Here is a 27,797-nt window from a genome sequence, read left to right on the forward strand (position 1 = left end):
CCGCGCGCCGCCGGGCCGTGCCCGTGCCTGTGTCCCCCGGTGCGTGTGACACTGCGCGGGGCCGCAGGCCGCGACACCACCGGCACCGGCACCCGCACCGGCACCCGCACCGACACCGTCAGCCAGCGCCGCCCCGCACACCGCCCGGCCCGGCCTGACCCCGCCGCCCGGCCCAGGAGCGGCTGAGGGAACAGCAGCAGGAGGAGGAGGCCCCGCGCCGGTGTCCGAGTGCCCTCGCGGCCCGCATGGAGTGAGGAGCCGCCGCCGCCGGAGACACTTCCGCGACGCGGAGAGGCCGCGGGACGCCCCCGGAGCCGGCCCGGCCCGTATGTCCCGGCGCGGGCCCATGTGAGGGCGGGCGGGCGGCGCGGCAGCAGCGAGGCCCGGCCCGGCGGGGGCCGCGGGGCCGCCCATGGCGCCCTGAGCGCCGCGGGGTGCCCGGGCCGCGCCCTCGGCCCTGAGCGGGCTCCATGCCGAGCAGCTCGGACGCGGCGGCCGGCGGCAGCGGGGGCGGCCGGGGCTGGCCCGGCGGCGGCGCGGCGGCGGAGGCGGCGGCCGACAAGAAGCGGCTGCACCACCGCAGACGGAAGCGCTTCGCGGCCCAGCCGCAGCCGCCGCCGCCGGCCCCGCACCCGCTGCTGTTCCCGCTGCTGCAGCCGCCGCTCCTGCAGCCCCCGCTGCTGCAGCCGCCGCTGCCGCCGCAGTCGCTGCTCTTCCTGGCGGCCACCGGCGCCTCGTCCTGCTGCGGGGACGGCGCGGAGCGCAAGCGGCCGCGGGGCAAGCGGCGTTCGGGCTCCCGGCACAAGCGGCGGCGCGGCCGCGGCGGCGGAGGGGGCTCGGGCGGCACGCAGGAGGCGGAGAAGCGGCGTGGCAGCGGCAGCGGCGGGCTGAGCACGCTGGTGGAGGAGTACGACGACGTGAGCTCGCAGTCCGAGGGGCTGCTGGGCGGCGGCGCGGCCGGCGGCGGCAGCGGCGGGGGCAGCCCCGGCTCTTCGCCGGGCGGAGGGGCGCAGCGGGCCCGCGGAGAGGCGGAGCGCAGCGGCCGGGCCCGCCGGGAGCGCCGCGGCAGCGGGGGGCGATCCAAGGAGCGGCACCGCGAGCACCGGCGGCGAAACGAGGATAAGGCCACGCCAGAGGGCACGGCGGCGCCGGGCAGAGGGGCGACAGAGCCCTCCTCGTCTTCCTCCAAGTCTCGCAGCCGTCACAACCACAGCGGGAGCCAGGACCGGGAAGGACTCAAAAGCGGCGACGGCCGCAAGAAGGGCTCGCTCGGCTCGCCCAGCAGCGGCAGGAAGGAGCGGGACAGCAAAGCGCACCGCAGCCGGACTAAAGCGGCCAAGGAGCCGCCGTCGGCTTACAAGGACCCGCCGAAGGCTTACCGGGACGACAAGCCCGAGCCGAAGGCGTACCGGCGGCAGCGCTCGTCGCCCAGCCCCGGGCGCGATGACAGCCCCCCGCCGCACCGCTCCTCCCAGAGCCAGCGCGGCCGCAAGTCGCTCAGCCCGGGCAGCGCCCGCTCCCCGCTCAGCCCCTACAGCCGCCGCCGCTCCCCCAGCTACAGCCGGCACAGCTCCTACGAGCGCGGCGGGGACGTGTCGCCCAGCCCCTACAGCAGCTGGCGCCGGTCGCGGAGCCCTTACAGCCCCGTCATCCGGTGAGTCCGGGCGGGGAAGGAGGGACGGGCAGGGAGGGAGGCATGGCTGGAGCTGGGATGCAGGGCAGGCCTCAGAGGTTTGCAGGCCCTCCCTCTTGCTGCCAGAAAGCTGGGGCGGGGAAAGGGGAGAGGGACAGGCACAAAGATCTTCCTGTGCTGTCTCCTGGGGAGAAGGGGAGATGCGGTTGCCTGTGCCTGTAACGCTTCTGCCTCTGCCTTCTCTCTGCGGGAAACCACCTAGCTGGAGAAAGGGTTTTAGGTATTAAAAGGTTTTCGGGTGAGAGTGACTGAAGGAAAATGCTTCTTGATTTTCTGAAGGACCAATTTTGATTTTTAAATCTCTGCTTATGAAGTATAGACATTCTCTGATACATTTTTATGTATCCTGTTGCCTCACAAAGTAGGATGCATGTTAAATACGTTTGGGTTTGTATTACTTCCTGCTAATCTAAAGAGAAAACAAGCTGACAGGCAGTCTGTGTTTGCAAGGGTTTCTTGTTCTTTTTAGAAGTCTGCAGAAAGGCTTAGGCTTTGTTTTGGTATAAAAACGAGTCAATGTCAAGTTTTGTTAAATTGTCTTTTGTGCTCTACACAACCTATGAAAACATCTGGAAGTTCTTTTCCTAGTAAGGTTGTGTATGTCTGTATGTTTGACACGTGCTTGCAAATAATTAGAGTTAGTGGGAGCTCAGGGTGTAAAGGGCAACATTGCATGACTTTTTGAATTTTGTATGGAGAGGAAATGTGGGCTGTATCTTTCTAATCAGATACAAACCACGTTAAAGCTCTTCAGAACATTTTAACCTGCAGCAAAGTCCACTGGGAACTTAAAGTACTTGCTTAGTATGTGTTTATAACTGAAAGGGTTTTTTTTCCTATATTGGAATCTTTACTGTTGCCTCATTTGTTTATAGGTTTATTTAAATTCAGGTCTGGACTTTTAGCTTTAGATGTATCAGACTATTTGCCTTTCAACTGGCAAGAATGTTGTTTACAAGCCATTACCTGGTGGGTTGTCTGGGAATTGCTCTCTGGTGTTTCTAATGAGTACCTTTTTGTGCTGGTTTCCCTTTGGGGTGTCCTGCAGTGTATCCAGGGAATGCTGAAGCTGTTCCCTCTGCCATCCTGGGTGTGCTGCCTAAGGAGCCAAGTGACAAAGCTGTGTCCTACTTTGTTCAGAGAGAGAGAGAACAAAGGTGCCTTGGTATAAAAATAGTGATTGTTAAAGGTGTGGTTGTGTGGAACAATTTTGTAAACAGAGTGTTTCAAGCAAAAACCGCTGTAATTGCTCTGAAAAACAGCGTGTTGTTCTGTGACAGTCTGTTACAAATGGTTAAAGATATATTCTCAGAATTATTTCCATAATAGCATGCCAGGAATATTGTGTTCATAGTTTGATTTAAATGCCCTAGGAATCAGAATTATTTTCCATAGTTGCTTATATCGTGGAATAAGAAAGTTTATAATCACGAGCAAAATTAAGTATGTGAGGTTTGTCTTTAGGAGTAGCTATTCCAGTCAGATTGACAGCCAGGTTAAGTTTAGGATTCTCTCTAATGCCCTGAGTGATAGGGCCGTAGGAGAGTTTTGTGGAAGGGTTGTGTTTCTTTTGCTCTGTTAGCAGCGGGTCTGTAATTTGAAGCATGAGAGTTCAAGTCTCCTGATTTTTGTGGTGACTAAATCTTTAAGCTGCAGATCTGCTCCTGGGAGTTATCTTTGTGAGTTCCCACCGTCCTTCCTCTCTCCAATTAAGCTGTAATTTGCATCCAGTTTTTACCTGCTTACGGATAAATTGTTGGGAAATGCAGCCTGTCAGGTTTGCGGAGGAGTGAAAAGCAGAGATTGCTGTTTGTAGAAAGAAAGGTTGGTCTGTCCTAATGGGGCATTCAGTGCTAAAGTGTCATTTGCATACAAGACTAAATAAACCAAAAGTGTGAAGGTAAACTCAGCTGTGTGTGATGTTTGGTGGTTGGGGAGAAAGGACGGCGAGGGGGGAAGCTCCCGTACAGCTGTTGAGCACTGTGTGTACTGCAGTGGGAAAATACAGTTGCAAGGTTTGTATACTGATGTTTTAACCATTCAAAGCTGTGTCATAATCACGTTTTGCTTGACTCTGTGGTACCACAACCAAACTGCTGAGTAATTTTGCTGTCCTGTTTAAGATAATGATACAGTGGCCTTAGGCTTGACAGAATATTGCAGTTTCACGGAGGCAACAGCTTCTTACAGCAACTGTCTTCTTCATCTGGGTGACTTAAAGACTTAATTCTGGGCTTGTATCCAACTGTAATGGTGTCGAGACAGTAAGAACTTTGTGTGTCACTGAATATTCCAGCCTGCAAGTCCTTTTGCTCTTTTCATCCCTCATCTCATATCTGTCTTCTCCAATGTTATGTAATTTATCTACTAATTTTGGTGTGTAGAAAATAAGAACAGAGTAGTTTTGCACACTTGGAAAGCTCATGTTTCGAGTGGTGATTTTTTCATCTCAGTGTCTGAGCTGCTTAGGGGGAAGCTTGTAGCGAAGAGTTGAAGGGAAACAGGTGGAGTCAGCTTTGCTCGTGTGAAGCAGCAGCAGAGCCCGTGCTGTGAGCTGGACTTGGAATTGCACTCATAGAACCACAGAATCAGCTGGGTTGGAAAAGCTCTCCGAGATCATCAAGTCCAACCCTTAGTCCAACTCCAGTCCCTTTACCAGATCATGGAACTCAGTGCCATGGCCAATCTCACTTTAAAAACCTCCAGGGATGGGGAATCCACCCCCTCTCTGGGCAGCCCATTCCAATGCCTGAGCACTCTCTCTGGAAAGAATTTCTTTCTAATATCCAAACTAAACCTTCCATGGCAGAGCTTGAGCCCATCGTGCACCCTTGTGACTGACTGATGTGATGAGGTGATGTTGCCTGGATGTGGGTTCTGAACAGAGGCAAAGATGAGGAATGTGAGTTCCACATTCTCTTTGGATGGCAGACTAGTTGCCTTTTCCATTATAATATCAAGAAAAATTTGTGGTTTGGACAAACTGATTGTTTGAGTTATTTTCACTTGTCGGACAAAACTTCTTCACTTGCTGCTGAATTTTGTATTACTTTATTTTCCTGTGGATAGAGTAACACAGATGTTCTAAAGTAGCACATGCATGTTTTCAAAATGGAAATTCTTCCAAGACTATGAGGTATTTATTTCCCTACTGATAATCTGACTGAAATAAAAAAAAATCCCAACCAAAGCCCATGGTTGACAAAATAAGCAGACAGAGTCTCTCACTCCATGGAGTTTCATCCTAAACTAGTTTTGAGAGAACTGTGTTTTGTAACGTCAGTCAGGTCATATGTTATGTGATCACACATTGAATTCAGTTAGCAGTGCAGATGAGTAATCACATTTTCTCAAGTTTGGATACACCTCCCCATCTGCTCAGATCAAACTCCGTGGGTGGGGCACTACTAGCAGAGTACTACTGTGTGGGTGGATCTTGCTTATAGGAAGTATAGAAGATTTCTTTTTGGTACTACAGAGCCATCTCAGTCTCTTGGTAGCTGCTCTGTACAGGGAGGCTCTGCAAATATGGATGATTTGTGTGCAAAACCACAACAGGGGTAGGAGGACAGTAAAGTACCTGGGAAATGCTGACTTCATGGAGAGGGCATGGTGTCACACACTGATAGGAAAATAACTTTGAATCCTATAATTCTACTACTTTTGAACTTCAAGGAGTAGGAGAGACTTGGAATTTTTTCTCCCCTTTGATTGGTGGAAATAGGAATTTTTTTTTTTTTTTTTTTACTTAAAGCTCTAATTTTGTTTAACAGAACTGTATTTTGCAGAATTTCAAATAGGACACTATGTTTTCACTGTTTGGAGTAGCTAATTTTTCCAGTGCCTATTGAGACTCCTACTCCATTACATACTCTAAATTTATTAATATTTGTTTTGTTAATTGGCCTTTGCCTTTTGCCCAACTATGCCAATGTGTCTTTCCTTTTACTGCTTCTCTCCTCATTGTGGGAAGGGACTTAAATTGCAAAATTTGCCTGTGTATGTGTTTAGAACACAGCTTTTGGGTTGACGTTTTGCTGGTTGATTTCTTTGTAGGTCAAGTTCTCATGTGAAAATATAAGATCATAAAGGACTGATAAATAAATGCCACACTCAGAGTTTTCCAGTGTTCTTTTGCTCTGTGTATTGGAGACCCTTTTGAAGATTGACAGTGAGGCAGGTTGTTAGTCCTGGTGTAGAAGCAGCTGAGCAGGTTGTTGGTTGCAGAGCTGCTTAGAGTGTAACCTTGAGCCAGGGGCTGGAGAAAATAAATAAAATTAATTAATAAGGTATCAAGTGAGGGAGTGCTATTCCTGTAATGGCTTAAAGAAATGAATTACATGTTTGCCTGCTAGTGCAGCATGGAAATGCTGAACTGGGAACTGAAATGCTTTGTCAAGGTGCTTTATGTTACTGAGTGAGTGCCTTGGAAGATTTGCAGTGAAGCCAGTTGATTAAATTCAGGTCTCCCTTTTCCAATAGAGTGACCTTGCCATGCAGGGGAAGGTGGCAGTGCTGTCAGGAGTCCAGCATTCACTGCTGGGTGCTGAAGGAGCTGGGCTGCAGTGGGTGTTTGGTCTTTAACCTCCCTCACACTGCTGGGCTCTGCTTCTCCTCTGCGTGTTCTCATTAATCCATTCGTGTTGTGCCTTGTCCAAAGGTTACTGACACAGTTCCTTCTCTCGCTCAGCTCCAGGGCCCTGATGGGATCCTTCCCCTGTACTCTGCATTGGGGAGGCCACACCTTGAGTGTTGTGTTAAGTTCTGGGCCCCTCAGTTCAGGAAAGAGATTGAGGGGCTGGAGCAGGTCCAGAGAAGAGCAACGAGGCTGGAGAAGGGACTGGAGCACAAGTGCTGTGGGGAGAGGCTGAGGGAGCTGGGGGTGTTTAGCCTGGAGAAGAGGAGGCTCAGAGGTGACCTCAGCACTGTCTAGAACTGCCTGAAGGGAAGTTCTGGCCAGGTGGGTGTTGGTCTCTTCTCCCAGGCACTCAGCAATAGGACAAGGGGGCACAGGCTCAAGCTCTGCCAGGGGAAATTGAAGTGGGAGATCAGAAAAAAATTCTTTCCAGAGAGTGTGCTCAGGCACTGGAATGGGCTGCCCAGAGAGGGGGTGGATTCCCCATCCCTAGAGGTTTTTCAACTGAGCTTGGCCGTGGCACTGAGTGCCATGATCTGGTAAAGGGACTGGAGTTGGACCAAGGGTTGGACTTGATGATCTCGGAGGGCTTTTCCAACCCAATCCATTCTATGATTCCGTGTGCTTGGAGTGCCAGGTTGTTGGCATGTAGGTAACCTCTAGCTGGCTGCCAGCATGTTGGGTTCAGCTTGCTCTTCAAGCAGTTAAAAAAAGAAAGGAGGTTTTCAAGTTTACAAACATGAGAAGATAAGACATGACCGTTCTGAGTGAAATCTGTGTTCCTGGAAATCTGACATGTGTACCTGTTACTTCTCTTTCCTCTGTGCTTTCAAATATCAGGGTAGCAAAAGATAGAAAACCACAACACTCTGATGTACTGTATGGAATTCTTTCATTCTGTGCTTGAGAATGTATGTGATTTTATGTCAGTAGACTTTTTTCTTTTTTAACTTCATTAATAAATTTGCTCTTTTTTAATTGATTAGTGGGCCAGTGAAGTGGAATAGAATGCTGCCTATCAGGAAGGAGGAACATTTTAACAGTTTTGAAACTCGTAGGTTTGACAATAATAATAGCAATTGATCTCTCGAATTTTTTTTTTTATGAAGTGAGTAAGTGCATTGTATTAAGGAGTGAAAAAACAAATACCTGTTTGTTTTGTGATAACTGGTACTAGGCAAAAAAAATTAGAAAGAAAGAACCGTGATACCTAAACCAATTTTTTTTGTCTTTAGGGGGAGAAAAAAAAAGTCATTCTTTTTGTTGTTCTGAAAAGTAGAGGAAAGCAGTGCTGAGTTTTGGTTTCAGGGTAACTTCCTTACCAGTGCTTTCTTGTTTATCAGTTTCTTTAAATCTGACTCTTCTCATAGGTGTTTTGTAGATAATGTTTTCAACTTTTGTTTTTCCCTGGTTTCATTTCATAGCTACTCGTTATATTATGTAGTTTCTTTCATTTCCCTTTTGCAGCTAATCCAGCTGCTGCCTCTGGGAAAGAAAAAAACAGCTTTAGAACTTAGTGATAGTTATGATCTCTGGGCAAATCAGCTTTCTTTTTTCTGTTTCTCCTCTCCATGTATGAAATCATATTGAACTCTCCATATGGTTCAGTGCCATGAGGTCTGGAGGGTTCTGAACCTGTGAGAGGTGGATCTAGGATGCTCCTGGAAGGCTGGCAAGGGCTGTGTGTGGCAGAGGTGCTTGGAAATGAGTCAGAACAGGGTGCAGACAAAGAGAAGCATCCAAGGAAACACCTGAAACAGTGGCTTGTCTGTCCCCACGGGTTACCAGCAGGTGCTGGTGCTTTTGTTGGAGAGAGCAGGACAAGACCTTGAGGTTTAGTTCACTTCTGCTCTCTCCATACTTGGGGAAGAGAAGTTGGAACTGCTCTATTGGATTTGTTTGCTGTTTGCAGCACAGTTGTAGCCACTGTTCTTCTGTTGCGTTTGACTGTGTTAGAAACAAGCTGCTGACTAAATCTGAAGTACCTGGTGGTGAATGCCAGATGTAATGCATTTTCTGTGTGTGTGTGCATGCAGGCACCTTGCCCAGCAGCTGCTGGAGGGTTTGGAGAGCCCTGTGTGTCCCAGGTGTCCCTCCTGGTGTTCCCTCAGGGTGTCAGGTCAGTGTGTGGTGGGAGCCCATTTCTGCCCTGCTGTGCCTGCACCTTTATGTCAAATAAAAGTGAAGTGAACTGGCTGCTTTTACGATGTATAAAGCAACATTTCTCCACTCTGAGTGCTGTATAACCTTGTGAATGTGTCCATATTTTTGAATTTCTGCCATTTTTATGCATGGAGACTTGTACATGAGTTGCCTGAGAGATTCTCTTGGGGCTTTGGAACTGCACAGATGAAGCAAAGTGATAGTACAGTGTTTGAAAAGATCATCAGGCTTCTGAAAACAGCAGATTTTATCATTGCAACTTGAATGACTAGCACTTTGACAATCTGCTTTCTGGTTAAGGTTCAGCATTTGTTTAGTTCCTGGTTTTGCTCTGACTCCCTTCGTTTAGGTACAACAAGGGGCTCTTGCTGAGATTAGAGGAAGTTTCAGCTTGTTATTTTAGCACAGACATGAACTATGTAATAGAACATTTTTTTTCCCTGACATAAATAGTGAAAAGTTTTTGGGAAAATGAAACCAGTCACCATATTTCATCACTAGTCTGCTGTTCCTCTGACCTGCTGCTGGGGGCTGTGATAGGTATGGGATGAAATATAAATATTTGTGTGTATGGGTGTTTGCTGTCCCCCATGTGAGTGCAGTCCTGGCTGAGGGAGTCAGCAGTTGTCACTTGGGGTGTGACACTCAGGGTGCAGGATGGTTGGTTTGGGGTTTTTTATGAGCTTGCATAAATCAATGTTCATGTCCCAGACTCTCCTGACTATTGGTGAAATACAGACATCAATTCACTGTCAATTCTGGGCTTCCTTATGTGTTTGTTTTTGAAGAAAGTGAACAGTTCTAGGTTATTTTTGCCCTAGCTTTTCGTAACCACCTCCTCCTCCTCAAGTTATGGTAGCTGATCAGGTGATCTGAAATAATTTTCACTAATTTGAACAGATTTTTTCATTTTATCCTCAGCAGTGAGCTAAATGAACCTGTTCTACTTTGTACCAAAGTGGAAGAGAACCAGAATCGGTCATGGTGTCTCACTAATGTGGCTTTAAGCTGCTGCTTCTCCTTTCAAGTGCATGAGGAATTACATCCATGTTTGGTACAGAGAGTACTTTCTTTGTCAGACACCCATCAAAGTGAGAAACCTAAATGTATACTTATGAAAGGAATAGATTTGGAGGCCTTTAGGGCATGTTTTCAATGTGGTACAGGTTGCAGTAGGCAGGTAAATGCCTCCCTGACATCCGATCCCGTGAGATCTCGGAAGCTCAGCAGGGACAGCCCCGGATCAGTACTTGGATGGGAGACCTCCTGGGAAATGCCGGGTGCTGTAGGTTCTAGTCCTGAGGAACTTCACTGGCACTGTCCAAGCTCGCTCGGCCGTGGCAGATGAACCTCAGGACTTAAACGGTGGGGCCAGTTCTGCGCACGCTGAGCCTCATCTAAAATCCACTGCGCAGGCTGGAAGGGCACGTGGGGACAGCCCTTCCCAAATCTTCGTTCGTGAAGCCGAGCCACACACACACAGGTTGCAGTGCAGCCTTTGGGATAGAGGTGGTTGTACCGGTAACTGGGGCAAGTGTCGGTGTAAAGAGTTCATTTGTGAACAAGATGTGCAGGCAAAGGTTTTCCAAGATGGGTCAGTGACATCCCTGCCAATGATGCACCATTGGTAGAAGCCAGTTCAGGATTTGTCAGTTTGTGCCAGGGAGTTTTCAGGGGAATTTTTCCAACCAATACTATGATTTTATTTGGTGTATATTAGATGTGGACATTAACACCTCTTTACTGAAGTGAATCAAAGGTTACATTTTTGTTGAAAATTCAGAGAAGAGAATTGTGAAGATGTTTTTATTCAAGTATAAAAAAAATATTTTTATTCTTATTTTGTTCCTATCATTGTTATCCTGCTGTGCTAGAAAATCCTGTGCTGGTTTCCAAGGGTTGTCGTCTTCTGGAATTTTTTTTTTCTTTCAAGGGTATCTGGACATTTGAATCTTTAAGTTTTACCTCCAGAATTTTGAAGCTTGTGCATGCACATTGTTTTCAGTCACTTCTTGATTTATCTCAATGATTTTTATGAAGACTGGTAAGGGTTCCTGTATTATAAAAAGAAAAGAGTATAAGTTTGGAAATAGTAGATGTTGCACATGAAATAGAATTACTATTGTACTGGATTAATTATTTGTTCAGTTGAAGATCTGAGATGTAGCTTCTTGTGTTGATAATAAAACTGAATTAATTTAATTGTCACTAAACCAAAATGTGATATGGGGTGGATAGTCCTGATCATAAGGACTGTAGTTGGCTTCCTCTTTGTTTGTTTATTGGGATTTTTTGTTTGTTGATTTGGTCTGAGTGTTTTGTTTATTTTGGCAACATCCATACACTGGTGCTGTCTTTTGAACTCTAAAATTCTCCTATCTCCAGGAAATCCTATTTTTGCTATTGCTTGATACTTTTTTCTTTGTCTAGCTGATGAATACTGGTTTTTTAATCCTGATTATACTTTTTGCTCCCCTTCAAATGATTAGCAGAATAGATCTCCATTGAACTTTAATCAAGAAAATACTTGTAAATCTGGTGAATATCTCTGCCATTCTCAATATGGTAAAATGGATTAAACCCCCTACATTTAATTTCATTTCTTTCATAATGTTTCAGGGTAGTATTAGTGGATTAGGTTGCTTTACTTGCTCCATGCCTTTCACCTCAATTAATTTTTTCCCTTTACATTTTAATGACTCAAAGCTACTACTAGGCAAATGATATTTTGAAATTTTGAATGAAAAATCATTCAAATTAAATGGTATTTTTGCTCAGTAAAATTTACTTTTCTGACTGTTAAGATTGCCCACACACACCCACTCTCATTCTATGTTATTTTCTTGCTATGATTTTGTAGGTGGTTTAAATTGTGGTTTTTCTTTGTTGGTCTCTGCATTCAGATGCAGTTCCAGCACAGGCTCACTTGGGGGTTATATTTGCTCATCAGTAGCTGTGACAAGTGTTGGGTACTTGTGGTGTTTCAGGGGCTTCTCCTTGTTCTTTTAAGTGTACAATTAGATTTCAGAAAAGGAAGGCTAAGATTCATTACTATGTTTTAGTTGGTTACAATGCAGCCTTTACCATTCAATTTTTTTCAATTAGCGTATTTTAATTACGTTTATGATAGTGAAGATTCAGAAGTTCCTGCACTTACCACTTCAGTGTTGTGTTTAGATTTCTCTTGCCCTGTTGTAAAGTGGGTTTCATTTTATTGAATTCTGATCATGTAGTCAACTGAATTTTTCTCAAATACTGCATGTGCTAAGGGTGTTTGTACAGGTTGCATGGGATGAGGTTTTCTTTAAAGGAGAAAAGTATCTCTAAGTAGTTAGGAAAAAAAGAACATTTCTGTCCTTATATAGGTTAGCAACAGGACAAGGGGGCACGGGCTCAAGCTCTGCCAGGGGAAATTGAAGTTGGAGATCAGAAAAAAATTCTTTCCAGAGAGAATGCTCAGGCATTGGAGTGGGCTGCCCAGAGAGGGGGTGGATTCCCCATCCCTGGAGGTTTTTAAGGTGAGATTGGCCGTGGCACTGAGTGCCATGATCTGGTAAAGGGACTGGAGTTGGACCAAGGGTTGGACTTGATGATCTCGGAGGTCTTTTCCAACCCAATCCATTCTATGATTCTATTCTATGATTCTTGTATTTCACAGTTCTATAACAGGAGAAACTGCATCTAAGAAAGTTTTACTATTATCTAACAACCTGTTTAGGGGTGGAATTTTGATTGATTATGGATTTTTATTTTTTAGTGCATGCTCTTTCACAGACTCCTGTTTATTCTGTAAACATGGTGATAATGGTTTAAAATACGTAGTTTGTCAAAAAAAGCAGATATACTGGGAAAGCAGCTAGACTGAATTTTAACTGGCTAGTTTTTCCTTTCTTGCCACAGGAGGTCAGCAAAGTCTCGGAGCAGGAGCCCCTACTCCTGCCGACACTCGAGGTCTCGGAGCAGGCACCGACTGTCCCGGTCCCGGAGCCGCCACTCGAGCATTTCTCCCAGCACGCTGACTCTGAAGAGCAGCCTGGCTGCTGAGCTGAACAAGAACAAAAAGGCGAGGGCTGCTGAGGCAGCCAAAGCCAGTGCAAAGGCTTCCAACACTTCAACACCCACCAAGGGAAGCGCTGACACTGCTGCAGGTGCTCCCCAGGTAAACAATGTGAAGGAGCTGAAGAAGATCAAAACGGAGCACGCACCTTCCCCCACCAGCAGCACAGCCCTGAAGAACGACAAGGCAAAGGCCAAGGTCACGCTGCCCGAAACAAAGGGGGAGAACAACGTCATTGCAGACAAAATTACCAAGCAGAAGCAGCCCACAGCAGTAAAAGAGAATAAATTACCTGTGGTGAAACAGCCACCAGTCACTGTAAAGGAGAAGAGCAAACCGAGCACGCCCAGTGTGGTCGCCAAGGAGAAGGATCGCGCTGTTGCACTACCGCCCTCCACGCTGCCACCCCTGCCTTTGCCTCCCACGCTGCCTGAAGACAAGGAAACTGAGAGGTGAGATGGGCCAGAGGTTTGCTTTTGGGGCTGTCTGGTCCCTTTTTATTGGTGTTGTTAGTGTCTGCTCTTCTATTGATGTTATTATTTCCTTCGCAAAGTAAATAGAAACCTATTTGCTAGATCAGGTTGACGTATTACATAGTTTGTTCTTGCTCTTCAGTTGTTTAACGGGTAGTTATTAGTTAGGAACTCGACCTTAAAAATGATTTCATCACAGAATATGCTGGGTTGGAAGGGACCCACAAGGGTCATTGAGTCTAGCCCTCAGCCCTGCACAGCCCCATCCCCAGTCACTCCCTGTGCCCCAGAGCATCATGCAGACACTCCTGGAGCTCTGCCAGCCTTGGGGCTGTGCCCACTGCCCTGGGGAGCCTGATCAGTGCCCACCACCCTCTGGGGGAAAGAACCTTTCCCTGAGATCCAGCCTGACCCTGCCTTGACACAGCTCCGGGCCATTCCCTGGGGGCTGTCTCTGCCCTGACACAGCTCCAGGCCATTCCCTGGGGGCTGTCCCTGCCCTGACACAGCTCCAGGCCATTCCCTGGGGACTGTCCCTGCCCTGACACAGCTCCAGGCCATTCCCTGGGGGCTGTCCCTGTCCTGACACAGCTCCAGCCATTCCTTGGGTGCTGTCCCTGCCCTGACACAGCTCCAGGCCATTCCCTGGGGACTGTCCCTGCCCTGACACAGCTCCAGGCCATTCCCTGGGGGCTGTCCCTGCCCTGACACAGCTCCAGGCCATTCCCTGGGGGCTGTCCCTGCCCTGACACAGCTCCAGGCCATTCCCTGGGGGCTGTCCCTGCCCTGACACAGCTCCAGCCATTCCCTGAGTGCTGTCCCTGGTCCCACAGAGCAGAGATCAGTGCCTGCCCCTCCTTGGCCCTTCCTGAGGAAGTTGTCCCTGCAGTGAAGTGGTTCTTGGAAAGAGAAGGATTTTGTCTAGGAGGAATCTTTAATAAATGGTGTACTGAAGAGGTGGTTTAAAATTGCTGGTACGTAATAGGTTTGGGGCTCATGCAGGGATGCATTCAAGGGTTCAAGATTTCAAGTTTTGTGTGAACATTTATTTCTGGGGAAAAGCTGAATTCAGTAGCATTATGTGAAAATCCTTTATTTAGCTGGGTTTTGAAGTAAAAATTCTCTTTCCTTTGAATGACAATTGTTTTATAGCTGTGCATTGTTTTAGTGTAATTTATCTCAAACTTCAGTATTATTTTAAGTATGTATAGTGGAAGTTGGGTTCATGGCCTGTCATTTTTGTTAACTTTTGAAGTGTGAAAGCTGCTTTGTAGTGAAGAAATTAATTTTTGTCTTCCAAATGTCATCTGAGTTTAGACTATGTTGAGTCTCTTCCTAGTCCTAACAGTCAATATATGCTGTGATTTGTCCTGGGAAATTTACAGCCGTTGGGCTGTGAATTACTGTTTTTCTTATGGTTTGGTGATGAGAAAAGCTGCTTTTGGTTTTGATCCTGGTGTGATGTGCCTCTCACATGTATGCAAGAAACCACCTCACAAGTAAGCCAAGAGTTTTTAGCTGGAGGTGTAAATGTTTCTCTTGTTTGGTAGCAATTTAATGCTGTATCCAACACCAAGGGGCACAGGAGACCTTGGGAAATAACTGCAACCTGGCACAGTATTAGGCAGATATATTTTGTTAGTAGTAAAAGAGGAATCTTGTTTCCTGCCCTTTCAGCACTCCAGCAAAGGGAATAATGGTGTGGCAAACTGCATTTAAATGTGTGTCAAAGCCATCCTCTCTAAGTAAAAGAGATTCCTGACACTGTGAGCAAGATGTACTGTTTTAACTACAAACTAGGCTAACTAGTTTAACTAAAATAACTGGTGTTGCAATATTAATTGCAGTAGTAAGAAATGAGATGTCATATTGAGGCTGGCTAATTGCTTCTGATTATCATTTAGTGATGCAGTGCCTGTTAAAGTTTAGCTGAACTGGACAGGGTAGTTAAGCAACAATTAGGCTGTGGTTCTTTCAGCACTGGGCTCATTCTCCTTTCAAAACCCCCCAAAGCCCTGATGCTTGCAAACAGCTCCATTAGAAAGATTAATGGCAAGTCATAAAGTGTCTTTTATGCTCTGCTTAGTTTTACCTGTAGGATGTTCTAAACTTCAGATCAGAATAGCTGGGATTGCAAGTCATGATAAAGCTGAAGTCACCAAGGGGAAAAGATCCATGTTTTTAGGGGTGGAGGAGGACAAAGGTATTTATTACCTTGGGCTCAGAGTTCCTGTGGGGAGACTGTGCCAGCAAAGAAAGCCTGATGCTGTTCCACAGTGGAAGTTGGGGGAAAGGGAATGATTGCCATGATGTCTGATTTAATAGACCTGAACAGAAAGGCTGCTCATGGCTGTCTCTTTTTTCATGTGCCACTTTTTAAATCTGCTTCAGAACCTTTCATACACCCTGAGATGAGCTCAGTTGGTTAAAACTTGGTTGTAATAATGCCAAGGTCATGGGTTCAATCCCCTGTGTGGGCCATTGACTTAAGAGTTGGACTCGATGACCCTTGTGGTTCCCTTCCAATTCACAATAGTCTGTGAGTCTGTGATATGTTATGATTTCACTCATATTGAAAAATTGGGACCAAAATTGTGGAAGAAATACAAATATATGAACTTCAAAAGTAGGAGTTTTTCATTACCATGATACTGACCTGCACTGTGCTAAGGTGGTTTATTCTTTACAGCATGTTAAGCATTATATCTGTGGTCAGGGCAGTATGTGCTTTCTCCTGATGCTGCTTTAAAATGAGGCAGTGACAGCTTGAGGGGTGGGGAAAGACACTGGAGTGTTCTGTTCTCATGGGGAAGCACAAACACATGCAAAACACTGGAGTGCTTTATTTGACTGTATAGAAGTTGCTAATTGCAATTAAAGTAAGAAAAAATATATGCATTCTCCATGTGAAAGTTGGCAGTGTCTTTCCATTTACAGAAGTTGCTGGAACTCAGCAGGTAGGAAGCTGCACAGAGAAGGATGCTGACATTGGAATAGTGTGATTTGGAAAATGTCTTCTCAAAGCATGACTCAGTTTGCTGGGTAGGGTGATAGAGTCTGAAATTTAAAGAGCAAATACTGAGTGAGAGTCATCTGGGGGAGAAACAATTCGGTAATTATATAAAGTTTAGAGGTGGTCCTGGCTTTAGAATTGCTGGATATGCAGTAGCTGCACAAGTCTGGCTAAACTAAAGGAATTTCTGGTAAAATGGAACCACATGTTTATAAAAATATCATCCTGCAGCAAGTATAATGTTTTCAGAACTTCCCCATTAGAATGGGGAGAGCATCTCTTAAGATCACTGTGTTTAGTAATTCCTGAAGGAATACATTGCTGTGCATGTGTTTGGGGATTTTTCTCAAGACTGAGGTTGGCAGTCTCTGTTACCTAATTATGGTTGATTAAAAATAGGTCAGATATCAGTAATCCATGACAAAAAAAGCAGGTAATCATTTCTTTCATCTGATTTTTCCCCACTTGTTTAGCTGCTGATCACCAGGAAGGTGTTGAATCTGGAGTGTTGGAGCAGATGTGTGGGATGAGAATGTGTGACTGGGGGGTGTGAACAGCCTGGGAATGCCCTGCAGTGCTGCTGTAACCACGACACTCATTGCTCTGAGCCAACTTCCCAGAGAACTGCCTTGGGATGGTCTTCTCTTCCATGGAGAAGTTGCTCAGAGTATGGATTTTACCGCTGCACTTTTGATGCAGCACCAAATATTCTTAACAGCCTATGAAAGAAGCTTGAGTGGCAGAAGTGTGGCCTGGCAAGGCTTGCTGTGTCACCTGCCCTCAGCTTTCAGCACCAAAGACCTGATTTCACACTTCTGTAGAACTGTGGCAGTCTTTGTGCCTCTTTAGAGTGCTGTTTGTGAGCCACCTACCCAAGTCCTGCAGGTTCTAAGAGCAGAGATTGCAAATGTTGAAACGCTGACAGTGTAGAATGGTTTTTTTGTATTTTCCTTTATGTATGTTAATATTCTGCTGTCCTTTATGTATGTTAACATTCTACTGTCTTGGTGTTTTTTTAGCAGTCTACGAGAAAATATTGCAGTGAAGACAGTTAAGGAAACAGAGAAGAAGCTTCGCCACCTGCTTGCAGACTTGCCACTTCCACCTGAGCTGCCTGGAGGAGCTGAGGTTCCCAAAAGCCCTGAGGAAAAGAAACCACCAGTCCAGTTACACAGCAAGAGAAGACCAAAGTATGTTTATTAGACTTCTGAAGCCCATCAAGCAAGTAGACATGATAATGGTTTCTTTAAAATACATTCTTGTCAAAAGAATCCTGCTTTTTAATGACTTTTTAATATTCATGAGGCTTGACTCCAACTGCATAGCTTGCTGCCACTTAATGGTAGTAAAACTGTTAACTAATAATGTCTCAAATAGCATTGAGGGTTCTTCAAAGTTAAGGCAATCCCTTGGTATGTTGTCTGTGTTCTTAGAAGTGTTTGTTGCTTTGTAGAATCTGTGGGCCACGACATGGTGAAACAAAAGAGAAGGAAATAGACTGGGGAAAACGCTGCGTGGATAAATTTGATATCATTGGCATTATTGGTGAAGGCACTTACGGGCAAGTTTACAAAGCCAGGGATAAAGATACAGGTAAGTTGGAAAAAGTAAATGTAATCCTGTAGTTTTAAGTGAGCAGGGTGGGTTTGATTTAGTTCTCGTTTTATATCAAGTCAAATTTGTGGCATTCTGCCCTCTAATGTTTGGAGATATTTTAGTTGTTGATGTGTTTGTCCAGTTTTAAATCTAGCATTTGTCTAAATCAAAAGTTATCATTTGGAGAATGGAAATGAAATTATCAATTGGAAAATCTTCTATCTTTAAAGCTGTGGCTGGAGGCAGGCTGACTAGTCTTAAATACCAGTTCTTATTTCTGGAGTTTTGATGCTCTGTACAGAATTGAAGTAGTGGAGAAGAGAGATTCAGTATTCTGGGGAAATTAACTGGCACCCTGGATGTGTAATGAAGTTTGTAAAGGGACATAAGGGTGAAAGAAACTGTGCAGGAGGTTTGGCCACTGTTCTTTGTACTGCAGTAGTCACTAACTTAGAGTATGAAGAGAATCTACTTCTGTGCACAACAGCCCTGAAGAGTTTCATATGGGACATTTTTCTTGCCTTTACATTGTTTTTCAATCTCACGTTTAACCCTTGCTGCAATGAGCAAGCAGTCACCACTATGGAACATAAGAATGTTGTTGCTACTTCTAATAGATATTGGATCTAAATTCGTCATATGTGCTGTGTGTTGCTGATCATCTTATGTTCAGTTAGCAGTTCCTTCTGTGGCTGCCTGCCCTTCTTGCATGTGCTTTGAAGGCCGGATAGTTTTCTGTTTCAGCAGTAACTGAATCACACAGGACCACACACCAGCCTCAGTTCCTTTCTGATCTCCAGAACAATAAGCAGTGTAATTATAATTCCTTCTTCATTCTTCACCTGTGCTTGTCTCCGTTTGCAAACTTAGGAATTAAGCTGAACTGTCAGAGGTTTTTACCTCTACCTTGAGAATTATTGCAAATCACTGTTAGCATCTTCTTCCTACTCTCCTGGGATTCTCTGTGCACATTTTGCTTTTTAATCCTGCCATGACCATATTGCCTCTTGGGCAAACTCCAGGTTATTGGTGTGTGGCAGTCATTCCTTAACCTGCAGGAGAAGCTGTTGCTCTCTCTGTGTTGGATGAGTCCATACAGGCACAGCAGACTTTCCATTAGCTTTGGATTCCAGTGCTGTGCAAAGAGTGGCATTGAGGCAAGTGGATGTTGTATCCTGCTGGAATGTGATCTATTGTGAATGTATCATGTAAGTTGGTGTAGGATAAGCACTTTCTGGAGCTAACAAAGGTATCTGCTGTCAATAAACTGCTCAGATCGAGCAATAATCTTCCAAGACACTGGGCTAGCATGAAGTCTTTAGATATCCCCCATCGTGAGCAGATCACAGAATCATTGAATGGATTGGGTTGGAAAAGACCTCCAAGATCATCAAGTCCAACCCTTGGTCCAACTCCAGTCCCTTTACCAGATCATGGCACTCAGTGCCACGGCCAATCCCATTTTAAAAACCTCCAGGGACGGGGAATCCACCCCCTCTCTGGGCAGCCCATTCCAATACCTGATTACTCTCTCTGGAAATAATTTTTTTCTGCTCTCCAACTTCAATTTCCCCTGGCAGAGCTTGAGCCCATGTCCCCTTGTCCTGTTGCTGAGTGCCTGGGAGAAGAGACCAACCCCCACCTGGCCAGAACTTCCCTTCAGGTAGTTCTAGACAGTGCTGAGGTCACCTCTGAGTCTCCTCTTCTCCAGGCTAAACAGCCCCAGCTCCCTCAGCCTCTCTCCACAGCACTTGTGCTCCAGTCCCTTCTCCAGCCTCGTTGCTCTTCTCTGGACCCACTCCAGCCCCTCAATCTCTTTCCTGAACTGAGGGGCCCAGAACTGAACACAGCACTCAAGGTTTGGCCTCCCCAAGGCAGAGTGCAGGGGAAGGATCACTGCCTGGGCCTGCTGGCCACGCTAGGTTTGATCCAGGCCAGGATCCCATTGGCCTTCCTGCTCCTGCCATTTTGGAGAATCCAGTTTCATCCAGCCCACCCTGCAGTAAAGTAACAAGAGAAATTTCTCCTCGGTGTACACCTGGCAGTGACACTTGTGCCTGTAGAAAGTACACTGATGAACTTGAGAACTCTGTAGTCATCTACCTCATTTCTTGAACTGCAAAGTATTTCTGGCATTCTGTGCATTCTGGCCTGTTGTGATGTAGTATTGGGAAACCCAGAGCAGTCACAGGCCTCTGTATCTAAAGCCACTGCTGCTGATCACAGAATCACAGACTATTCTGAGTTGGAAGGGACCCACAAGGATCATCAAGTCCAACTCTTAAGTCAGTGGCCCACACAGGGGATTGAACCCATGACCTTGGCATTTTTGCAACCAAGTTTTAACCAACTGAGCTAATGATAATCACCCTTTCTTTATTGATAGGCGTGATGTGGAATGTCAGTGCCGGTGAGTGGGGTGTGCAGGAGCAAGAGGGTAGACTGAAAATTCACGTTATAGTTTTGCTTCTCCATGTGATGCTGACTTGTGTTCAGTGCAAACATCAGAATGTTAACTGTTTACTCCATTCAGAAATAGTAACAAATGCAAAGGTCTTTACAAACAAACAAACCCAATCCTAAATGATGTGACTTGGTCTCTAATGTTAATTGGTTTGGATGTTCTCGTAGGGGAAATGGTGGCACTGAAGAAGGTACGTTTGGATAACGAAAAGGAAGGGTTTCCAATCACAGCTATTCGGGAGATCAAGATCCTTCGACAGCTTAATCACCAAAGCATTATCAACATGAAGGAAATAGTGACAGACAAGGAAGATGCTTTGGACTTCAAGAAGGACAAAGGTATGCACAGTAACAGAGAGGGTGGCCCTTTCTGGTCCTGTTCTTAATGTGAGTGTCTGCTGTGCTGGATTAGAAGTTAAACTTCACTAAAAGGTGTATTTCCAAATTGTGATGCTTGCCAAGGGATTTCAGTTTTTGTTTGAATACAAATAGAAGTTGTTTGTTTAACTCAGCTATGCCTTTTGCTGATGGCAGCATTTTCTGCAAATATTTTGTGGCATAAAAATGGATAACTTGTTTCCAGTTTTGCTGGAGAGGAACAGATGTTTGTCTCCTTGGCACCCGTGGATTAGGGAGGCCAACAATTATGAGAAGCTCTTAATTGTGGGCTTCTTTTAGCCTTTTTTGTAGTATTTTCTCATACCATGTAGAGTGTTGTAGGCTCAATGCTGGAGAGATGTTTTTCATTCCAGGCCTTTATTTGATTTGTGCCTCAGTTACGTTTTCCATGATTGGGCATGTGTGTGTATGAGTGTTTGAAGAAGAGTAAATGAAAACAATGAAAGGCAAGACTTGTGTAGTGGTAGTGTTTCTCCCCAAGTAGAAGGCATGATGACTTCTACTCTTTTTGTTCTGTCAGTTTTAAGTCTGCCTTGTTTTAGTTGCTGCAACCTCCTTAATTTAGAGAATCAAGCAAACAGAATTAATCATGCAGTGTTGTTGCTTGTTACTTTTTTTTTTCTTACTTGGTTGTTTTGCTGTTGGAGGCTGTTTCCTCTTATAAACATTTTGGGGTATTTCAGTGTCCTGAGGGCAGTTTGTTGCCCAGTTTGGCTGAGGAGGGTGTTTGAAATGTGGCTTTGTGCCCCTCTGTCCCCCCACAGTGCAGGCAGGAGGTGCCCAGCTGAGACACCACTGAGCCTGTGAGGAGTCACAAGGTGCATGTCAAATTCAGCAGGAATCACTCTGGGTTTTTTCCCAGCACCTTTAGAGACTAAATGCCTTGAAGGGTCTACAGCACTGACATGCTATTTTATTGTGTTCTAAAGTAGGAAGCATCTCTCAAAAGAGTGGGGTGAGTGGTCAGCACCCACTCTAAATACTGACAGTCTGCAACAATTTAGGCTTTGCATGTGAATCTTGTACTAAGTTTTAATTAGGTCTAACCTACTTGGCTAATGAGACCACACTGAGCCTTGACTTCATACCTAATGACTTATTAATTATTTTTCTTTCTGTTTGATGCCATGTTTAAAATTGAATTGTCAGTTTTTTCGCTGTACTTCTAACTGTGTATTTCATTAATTTCAAACGTGGGGTTTTTTTCTCCAAGTCTGTATCTGTGCTTTTGATTCTACTTTTGATTTAATTTCTCATTCTTGTTCAAGAGCCTGTTATAACAATTACATTTGCTGAAAATTCTGGAGATGCTAGAACAGAATTGATTTCTGATTGTTGATTAAGTTCTGATAGTTCCCTGAAAGCATTAGCAGGATAATGAGACTGCTGTTTAGAGAAGATGGAACTTGTGGGTTTTTTTCAGGCACTGTATTCTGTATTTCTCTAACGAGCAGCTCATTCTGAGACAGGGATTTACAGCTGAGTGCTGGCCATGTTTGCTAACACGTTTCTCTGGTTAGTGAGAGTAACTTAATGTTGTGTCTGAAGCTGTCTCTGTCATAGCCCGACATGCTACTCATCTGCTTGTTCACTTCAGGCAGCGTGGGGGTTCTTTAGTTGGATCTCAGTGGTTTAAAATGCAGCAAGTTTAGTTTTCACACAGTAACATAAGTGTTGGGCCCGATTTGTACAGTCCTTGATTTCAGGATGCTTTTTAAGATGGTAACACTGGACTGCAAGCCAGTAATGGGGCTTTGTCCTTATACTTTGGGACATGTTACATGTTTTTAAGTGATGTACTCAGAAGTTTGGAAGAGGGGGGGTTACTTGTCCCCCATGTAAAAATGATTATTTGTCTCTGCCCCAATATTTTCAACAGCGTTCTGCTTTCAAAGGAAATGGAAGAATCATAGAATGGATTGAGTTGGAAAAGACCTCCGAGATCATCAAGTCCAACCCTTGGTCCAACTCCAGTCCCTTTACCACATCATGGCACTCAGTGCCACGGCCAATCTCACCTTAAAAACCTCCAGGGATGGGGAATCCACCCCCTCTCTGGGCAGCCCATTCCAATGCCTGAGCACTCTCTCTGCAAAGAATTTTTTTCTGCTCTCCAACTTCAATTTCCCCTGGCAGAGCTTGAGCCTGTGCCCCCTTGTCCTGTTGCTGAGTGCCTGGGAGAAGAGACCAACCCCCACCTGGGCAGAACTTCCCTTCAGGTAGTTCTAGACAGTGCTGAGGTCACCTCTGAGCCTCCTCTTCTCCAGGCTAAACATCCCCAGCTCCCTCAGCCTCTCCCCACAGCACTTGTGCTCCAGTCCCTTCTCCAGCCTCGTTGTTCTTCTCACCAGCAGCTCTGCAGCCAGTCTCTGCCCTGTGTGTGCACACTTGCAGCAGCTGCCATGGCAGAATCCACTGTCTGTATTCCAGAGCAGGAGGATGCCAGGAGTCCCTCGTGTTCAGTTTGGTGGAGCTGACCCCCTCTAAAGTGCCTGTCTGGGTTACTCTGATGCTTCAGCACTAGACAAGGTGTTTGGTTTCAAGGCATTTGGAAACATGCCGTGGTTCATCCCTCAGCAGTTGTCACTGAAGCTGAGCTAGCAGCAGATTGCCAGCTATCTTGTTTGAAAAGACCAAGATTAACAGCTGCTTCTCCCTGGTGAACTGCACTGGTGAACTGGGTTATGTAATTAGTAACACAGCAGCCTTTTGATTATTCATGGCTCTTAATGCTTCCTGCTCTCCTTTTGAAGCCATGGGGTTGTGTTGTGCCTGCTCGATTCACCTCCTCTGTACACACCAACAGGGTGTTTTATGATGAGTATTTTGCTTCCTCTGTATAACACACAGCAGGACAAAACTACCTAGATTGAAAACATGGAACTCTTGAGCGTCTCATGCAGTGGCCTGTGGTTTAGCTGACCTGTGCTGGTCTTTGTTACAAGTTTAACACTTACGTATCTGTTTCCTGAATGTTAAATAGCAGATGGACTTTGCATTCTTTCTTCCTTTTTCAGCTACTATGCAAAAAAACAAGTCAGTTCTTTGGAATGTGGCCACGTGTTCTGTCAAGCTGACTTCTTGCTACTGCTCCAAGACTTTCAGTAGTTTCTGAGTTGAAACTTCTGGTTTAGGAGTGAGAACCTGTAACGAGTTCTTGTTGGGCAGAAGCTGTTTGAAGTGATGGCTTTGAGGGGAGGCTTTTGAGGTGGACAGACCCTCCTGAATGTGGTTTCTCCATTCTTCACTGTCCTGTCTGTGCCAGGGTTAAGAAGGGAAAGAAGGAAGTACTAAAAAGTGGATTGTACTGGAGATTGACTATTGCTGTTCCTGAAGCACTCAGCACTTTTCCTCTCTAAGAGCCTTACATGTATCAAAGAGCCTTGGCTTTAATAGCTTTATTTGTTGAATTACACAGCCTAATGTGAGATAAGACCAGATTCTTTGGTGCTTAATGTATGTATGTGGCAACCTGAAATATGAACTCCGCTGTTACTAATAGGTTAGTTCTGCTTTCTCATTTTGTTCTGTCTTACAAGTGTTTTAGTCTGAGAAGGGCAGGCTTGTTTCTGACCCAGTTACACAGAAACAGGAAAAATAATTCAGTCACTGAATCGTGACAGATGAACTAATAGTGGTTGTAACATGTCTTGTTTCTGTATTTCTTCCCAAACTTTACAAAGGGAATATTAGCACAGTTAATTTTTCTTCCAATAAAATGTGTGGAGAGTGAGAGCTGTAGGGAGAGTACATGTCCACGGAGGTTAAAGCACCATGTGGTAGCATTGTATTATTGTATTTGTTTGCCCAAACACTGGACTAGTGGAATTGGTTACATGGAAAGGCAGTTTATGAAAACACTTTACTGCACTGTATTTCATTGCTATTACTGCACATGAGGTACAGCTTTAAATACTGCAGAAAATGTAAGTAATTGCATGAAAAATACTTCTGATTTTAAAAAGCAGGCAACAGCAAAGCTTTGGACTGCTGCTAAGTCAGTTTTTATCTCTGTTTCTCCTACCCTTTCCCTTTCTTTTTCTAGGTGCATTTTACCTGGTATTTGAATACATGGACCATGATTTGATGGGATTGCTGGAATCTGGTTTGGTTCATTTTAACGAAAACCATATTAAATCTTTTATGAGACAGCTGATGGAGGGCTTGGCCTATTGCCACAAGAAGAACTTTTTGCACAGAGACATTAAATGTTCAAATATTCTACTAAATAATAGGTATGGATATTACTTAAAAGTCTGTAACAAAAATTGTGTGTTAACATCTTTAAATCCTTCTTTCAATCACCTGCTTTGAGTCATTAGCAGAACTTCATTTTTTAGATTTCCTGGTTTCTTTAAAATCAGTTGCAAAAGACTAATCTGGTAATGTTCCTGCTTAACGCTGGATCCTGCAACTATGTGTTAAGTTTATCTGTGCTAAAATAGCAGGATTAAAACTTGAGTCTTTGGAGTCAGAGCATTGGGGGAAAATTACCTGAGTTCAAATATATTAAAACAGAACCCTAAGACAGAAGTGTTTGATGGGTATTCTTTTTGCCACCTCGTTTCAAGGTTAAAGTGTGGCTGGTTCTTTGTGACATCATTCTGAGGTCCCCTTCATCAGTCAAGTTAATGCTTTAAAGGGTATTGGTTCAGGCATATTCCAGCATGCCTTGGACTTGGCAACTGTAACTAATCAGATGGGGAGAAGGATTTGTTTCTTGCTGCTTTAACACCGTGTAATTCCAAGCCCTGCTGGTGAACACTGCTGTCGGTGCAGCAGCAGCACAGAAAGGGCTGGGTGAAGGCAGTGACCAACTTCCTTACAAACTGGTGTCCATCACAGCTGCAGCACCAAATCAGGGAGCAACTCTGAGACCAGGTTTGTAACAGCAAAAAAGTGTCATTACAGAGCAGGCAGGCAGTCAGCCTCTGGCATTTGTTGTTGCCACAGGAGGTTTTCTGGGCGGTGTCAGGAGTTTCAGAGAGGTGAGAGGCACTCTAGGACAGGATCTTTAACAGCTGGCAGTGGGAATGGACAGGGATACCTGCTTTAGCATCCTTAACACAAAGATTGGGAGTGGTTAAGTATGAGGAAGAGGAGCCCCAAAGGGAGTGGTTCACATCCTAAAAACCTTCTGCTGCTGTTGGAGATGAAATACTGGGCAAAATGGATCAAGGGTCCCTTTTGGTGGGATCCTAGTTTTCTTCCAGCTTCCTCCAAATTAAATTTTCCATTTTCCCTTCCTTTTTCTCTTAGAGCAAACTAACATGAGATTATTTTCAGCACTGGATCCTACCACAGTCTTGCCACATTACGATACAGACTCTTAAACAGGTGTACACATTCCTCCCCATCACTCACTGTGCCCACACACCTCATCTTGCTGCCTGCTAATCTCCAGGGTGGGTGCAGCTTTGGGAACTCAGAAGCTGTAACCTTGCAGTGAAGCAGAGGGAACTATGGTGGAGGAGGAGCTTATACTGTGCTTTCTCCAGTCCAGCATATAGAGTGACGGTTTTTTCCCTGGGATATTTTCTGAGCATCTTTAGATTTTTTCCATTGGTAGAAACAAAATTCGATAGTTGATGTGAATAATTTTAAGCCAGTGTTTCTGAAACTCCATTACCAGTTACAGGCTGAAGCCCAACACATGGATTGTGTATGTTTTAGATATGCAATAAGTTTTTGAGCAAAGACATTTATCTTCCACAAACAGCCCTCTGAAGAATAAGGATGTAAATTTGAGGGAAACATTTCTTTGTTTATTATGAGGGTTCCTCAAGTGTTACAGCAAATCTGAGTACACATCTGAGGAGAACAGTGGGTGGAAACGATAACTTGTATATTTTATTATCACAAAATGGTCATTATTATTCGCATCAGCAAGTCTTGCCCTAATTTGATGAAACAATATATATTTTAAAGTGATGTGAGTTACAAAATCTCATCAGTATAGAAATGGAAAACCACATGTAACAGTCCAACATTCCTGTCATGTGTTAGAGAAGTTCACAGATCACTTTCTGTTTAAATCATCCAGGCCTTGCAGATAGTGGAGCTTTCTGGTCACTGAACAGTGCCTTTTGGCTGTGGGAACTGCCAGGCAAGAGCTCTGTGTCTTCTGCTCTTCCCCTATATATGGGAAACTCAGGAATGGGTCAGGGGCCATGTCCTTCAGCAAGTTGGCTGCTGGCAAAAACAGAAGCCCTTCTCTGATTGAAAAGCTCTATTTAAACTGTGCAAAAGCAGAACAGGACTTTGATGGCTTCCTCGAAGGAGGTTTGGCTGCCTGTAGGTGTTTGTTGTACAAATGCTCATGCTGGCAGTAAGGCACAAGAAAATAATTTCCTCCCTCAGGTTTTTTGCTGCAGAGTTACTGACTTGAGCACTTAACATGTAAGTTGTGACCAACGCCCAGTGATGGAAGTGCCATTTGATGAGCACACCTGACTCTGCTTGAATTGCCGTTCAGTGGGGTTGGTGTGTTTGTTCACTGGAGACAGGCACAGATTGCAAGGCCTCACCTCTTTGGGAATGTGTCTGGTGAAGAGCAGCTGCACTGGCTCAGTCTGAAACTTTACCTGATTTGGGGCAGGAAATCTCGACAGGATTAAACTCTAAGTAATTCTCTGCTTTCTCCTCCAGAGGGCAGATAAAGCTCGCGGATTTTGGGCTCGCTCGGCTGTACAACTCCGAAGAAAGGTAAGACAAAGTCATACTGTGAAAAAGCATTCTCAGAAGTTTAATCTTTTTGCATAATTCTACTATGAGAGCCAGAAGACTGTTTTGGTTAGAGGAATTGTTATTGCACTGCCATTGTTCAGGAAATTGAAAGAAGTGCACATTGTCTTGAGCTGCCTAAACCCACAAAAGTCTCTTTGTGCAAGTGTATTGCTTTTCCAGGTGTCCTGGATAAATAACTGTGGAGAGTGGCCATATATTGATTGGAAATTAAGACCTACAGTCCTAAGTTTCTGGTCCTGTAAACCTAAAGAGTATTTTTCCTGAAGACTTTATTTTAGGGAAAGCAAATTTTGTTTTGCTGACCTAAAGTAGTTTACAGTTCCTATTGGATAAGTGTTGCTTTTCTGTAAGATGTAACCTTACATTTGAAGGGATTCACTGTATTCTTCAGGCAGTCAGTGCTGTTGAATCTGCTGGAAACAAATACACCTTTAAATAAAAGTTCTCCTGAAACTTGCGACTTGTGCTTCTGTTGTTCTTGGCTTCCTTGTGCTCATCCTGCAGGAAACAGGTGCACAGTGCCTTATGATTTAACAACCTGAGTATTTATTTTGTAA

The 27,797-nt window shown here is 45.0% G+C and overlaps 1 protein-coding gene across 10 annotated transcripts in view; it reads left to right on the forward strand.

Moving 5' to 3' along the window:
- Window positions 1-27,797, forward strand: part of CDK13 (cyclin dependent kinase 13) — a 54,536-nt gene continuing 26,739 nt past the window's right edge. For 8 of the 10 annotated variants that reach the window (XM_071561577.1, XM_071561578.1, XM_071561574.1 and 5 more), the window contains exons 1-7: window positions 1-1,654; window positions 12,393-13,001; window positions 17,055-17,225; window positions 17,489-17,628; window positions 20,263-20,433; window positions 24,539-24,728; window positions 27,142-27,198. In XM_071561577.1, coding sequence (XP_071417678.1) covers window positions 471-1,654; window positions 12,393-13,001; window positions 17,055-17,225; window positions 17,489-17,628; window positions 20,263-20,433; window positions 24,539-24,728; window positions 27,142-27,198 — 2,522 coding nt within the window. In that variant the 5' untranslated portion in view covers window positions 1-470. The remainder of the gene's footprint in view (window positions 1,655-12,392; window positions 13,002-17,054; window positions 17,226-17,488; window positions 17,629-20,262; window positions 20,434-24,538; window positions 24,729-27,141; window positions 27,199-27,797) is intronic. The other 2 variants (XM_071561579.1, XM_071561583.1) reach the window with 1 other exon arrangement.

Source organism: Pithys albifrons, chromosome 7 (genome assembly GCF_047495875.1).
Source record: "Pithys albifrons albifrons isolate INPA30051 chromosome 7, PitAlb_v1, whole genome shotgun sequence".
Taxonomy (NCBI): domain Eukaryota; kingdom Metazoa; phylum Chordata; class Aves; order Passeriformes; family Thamnophilidae; genus Pithys; species Pithys albifrons.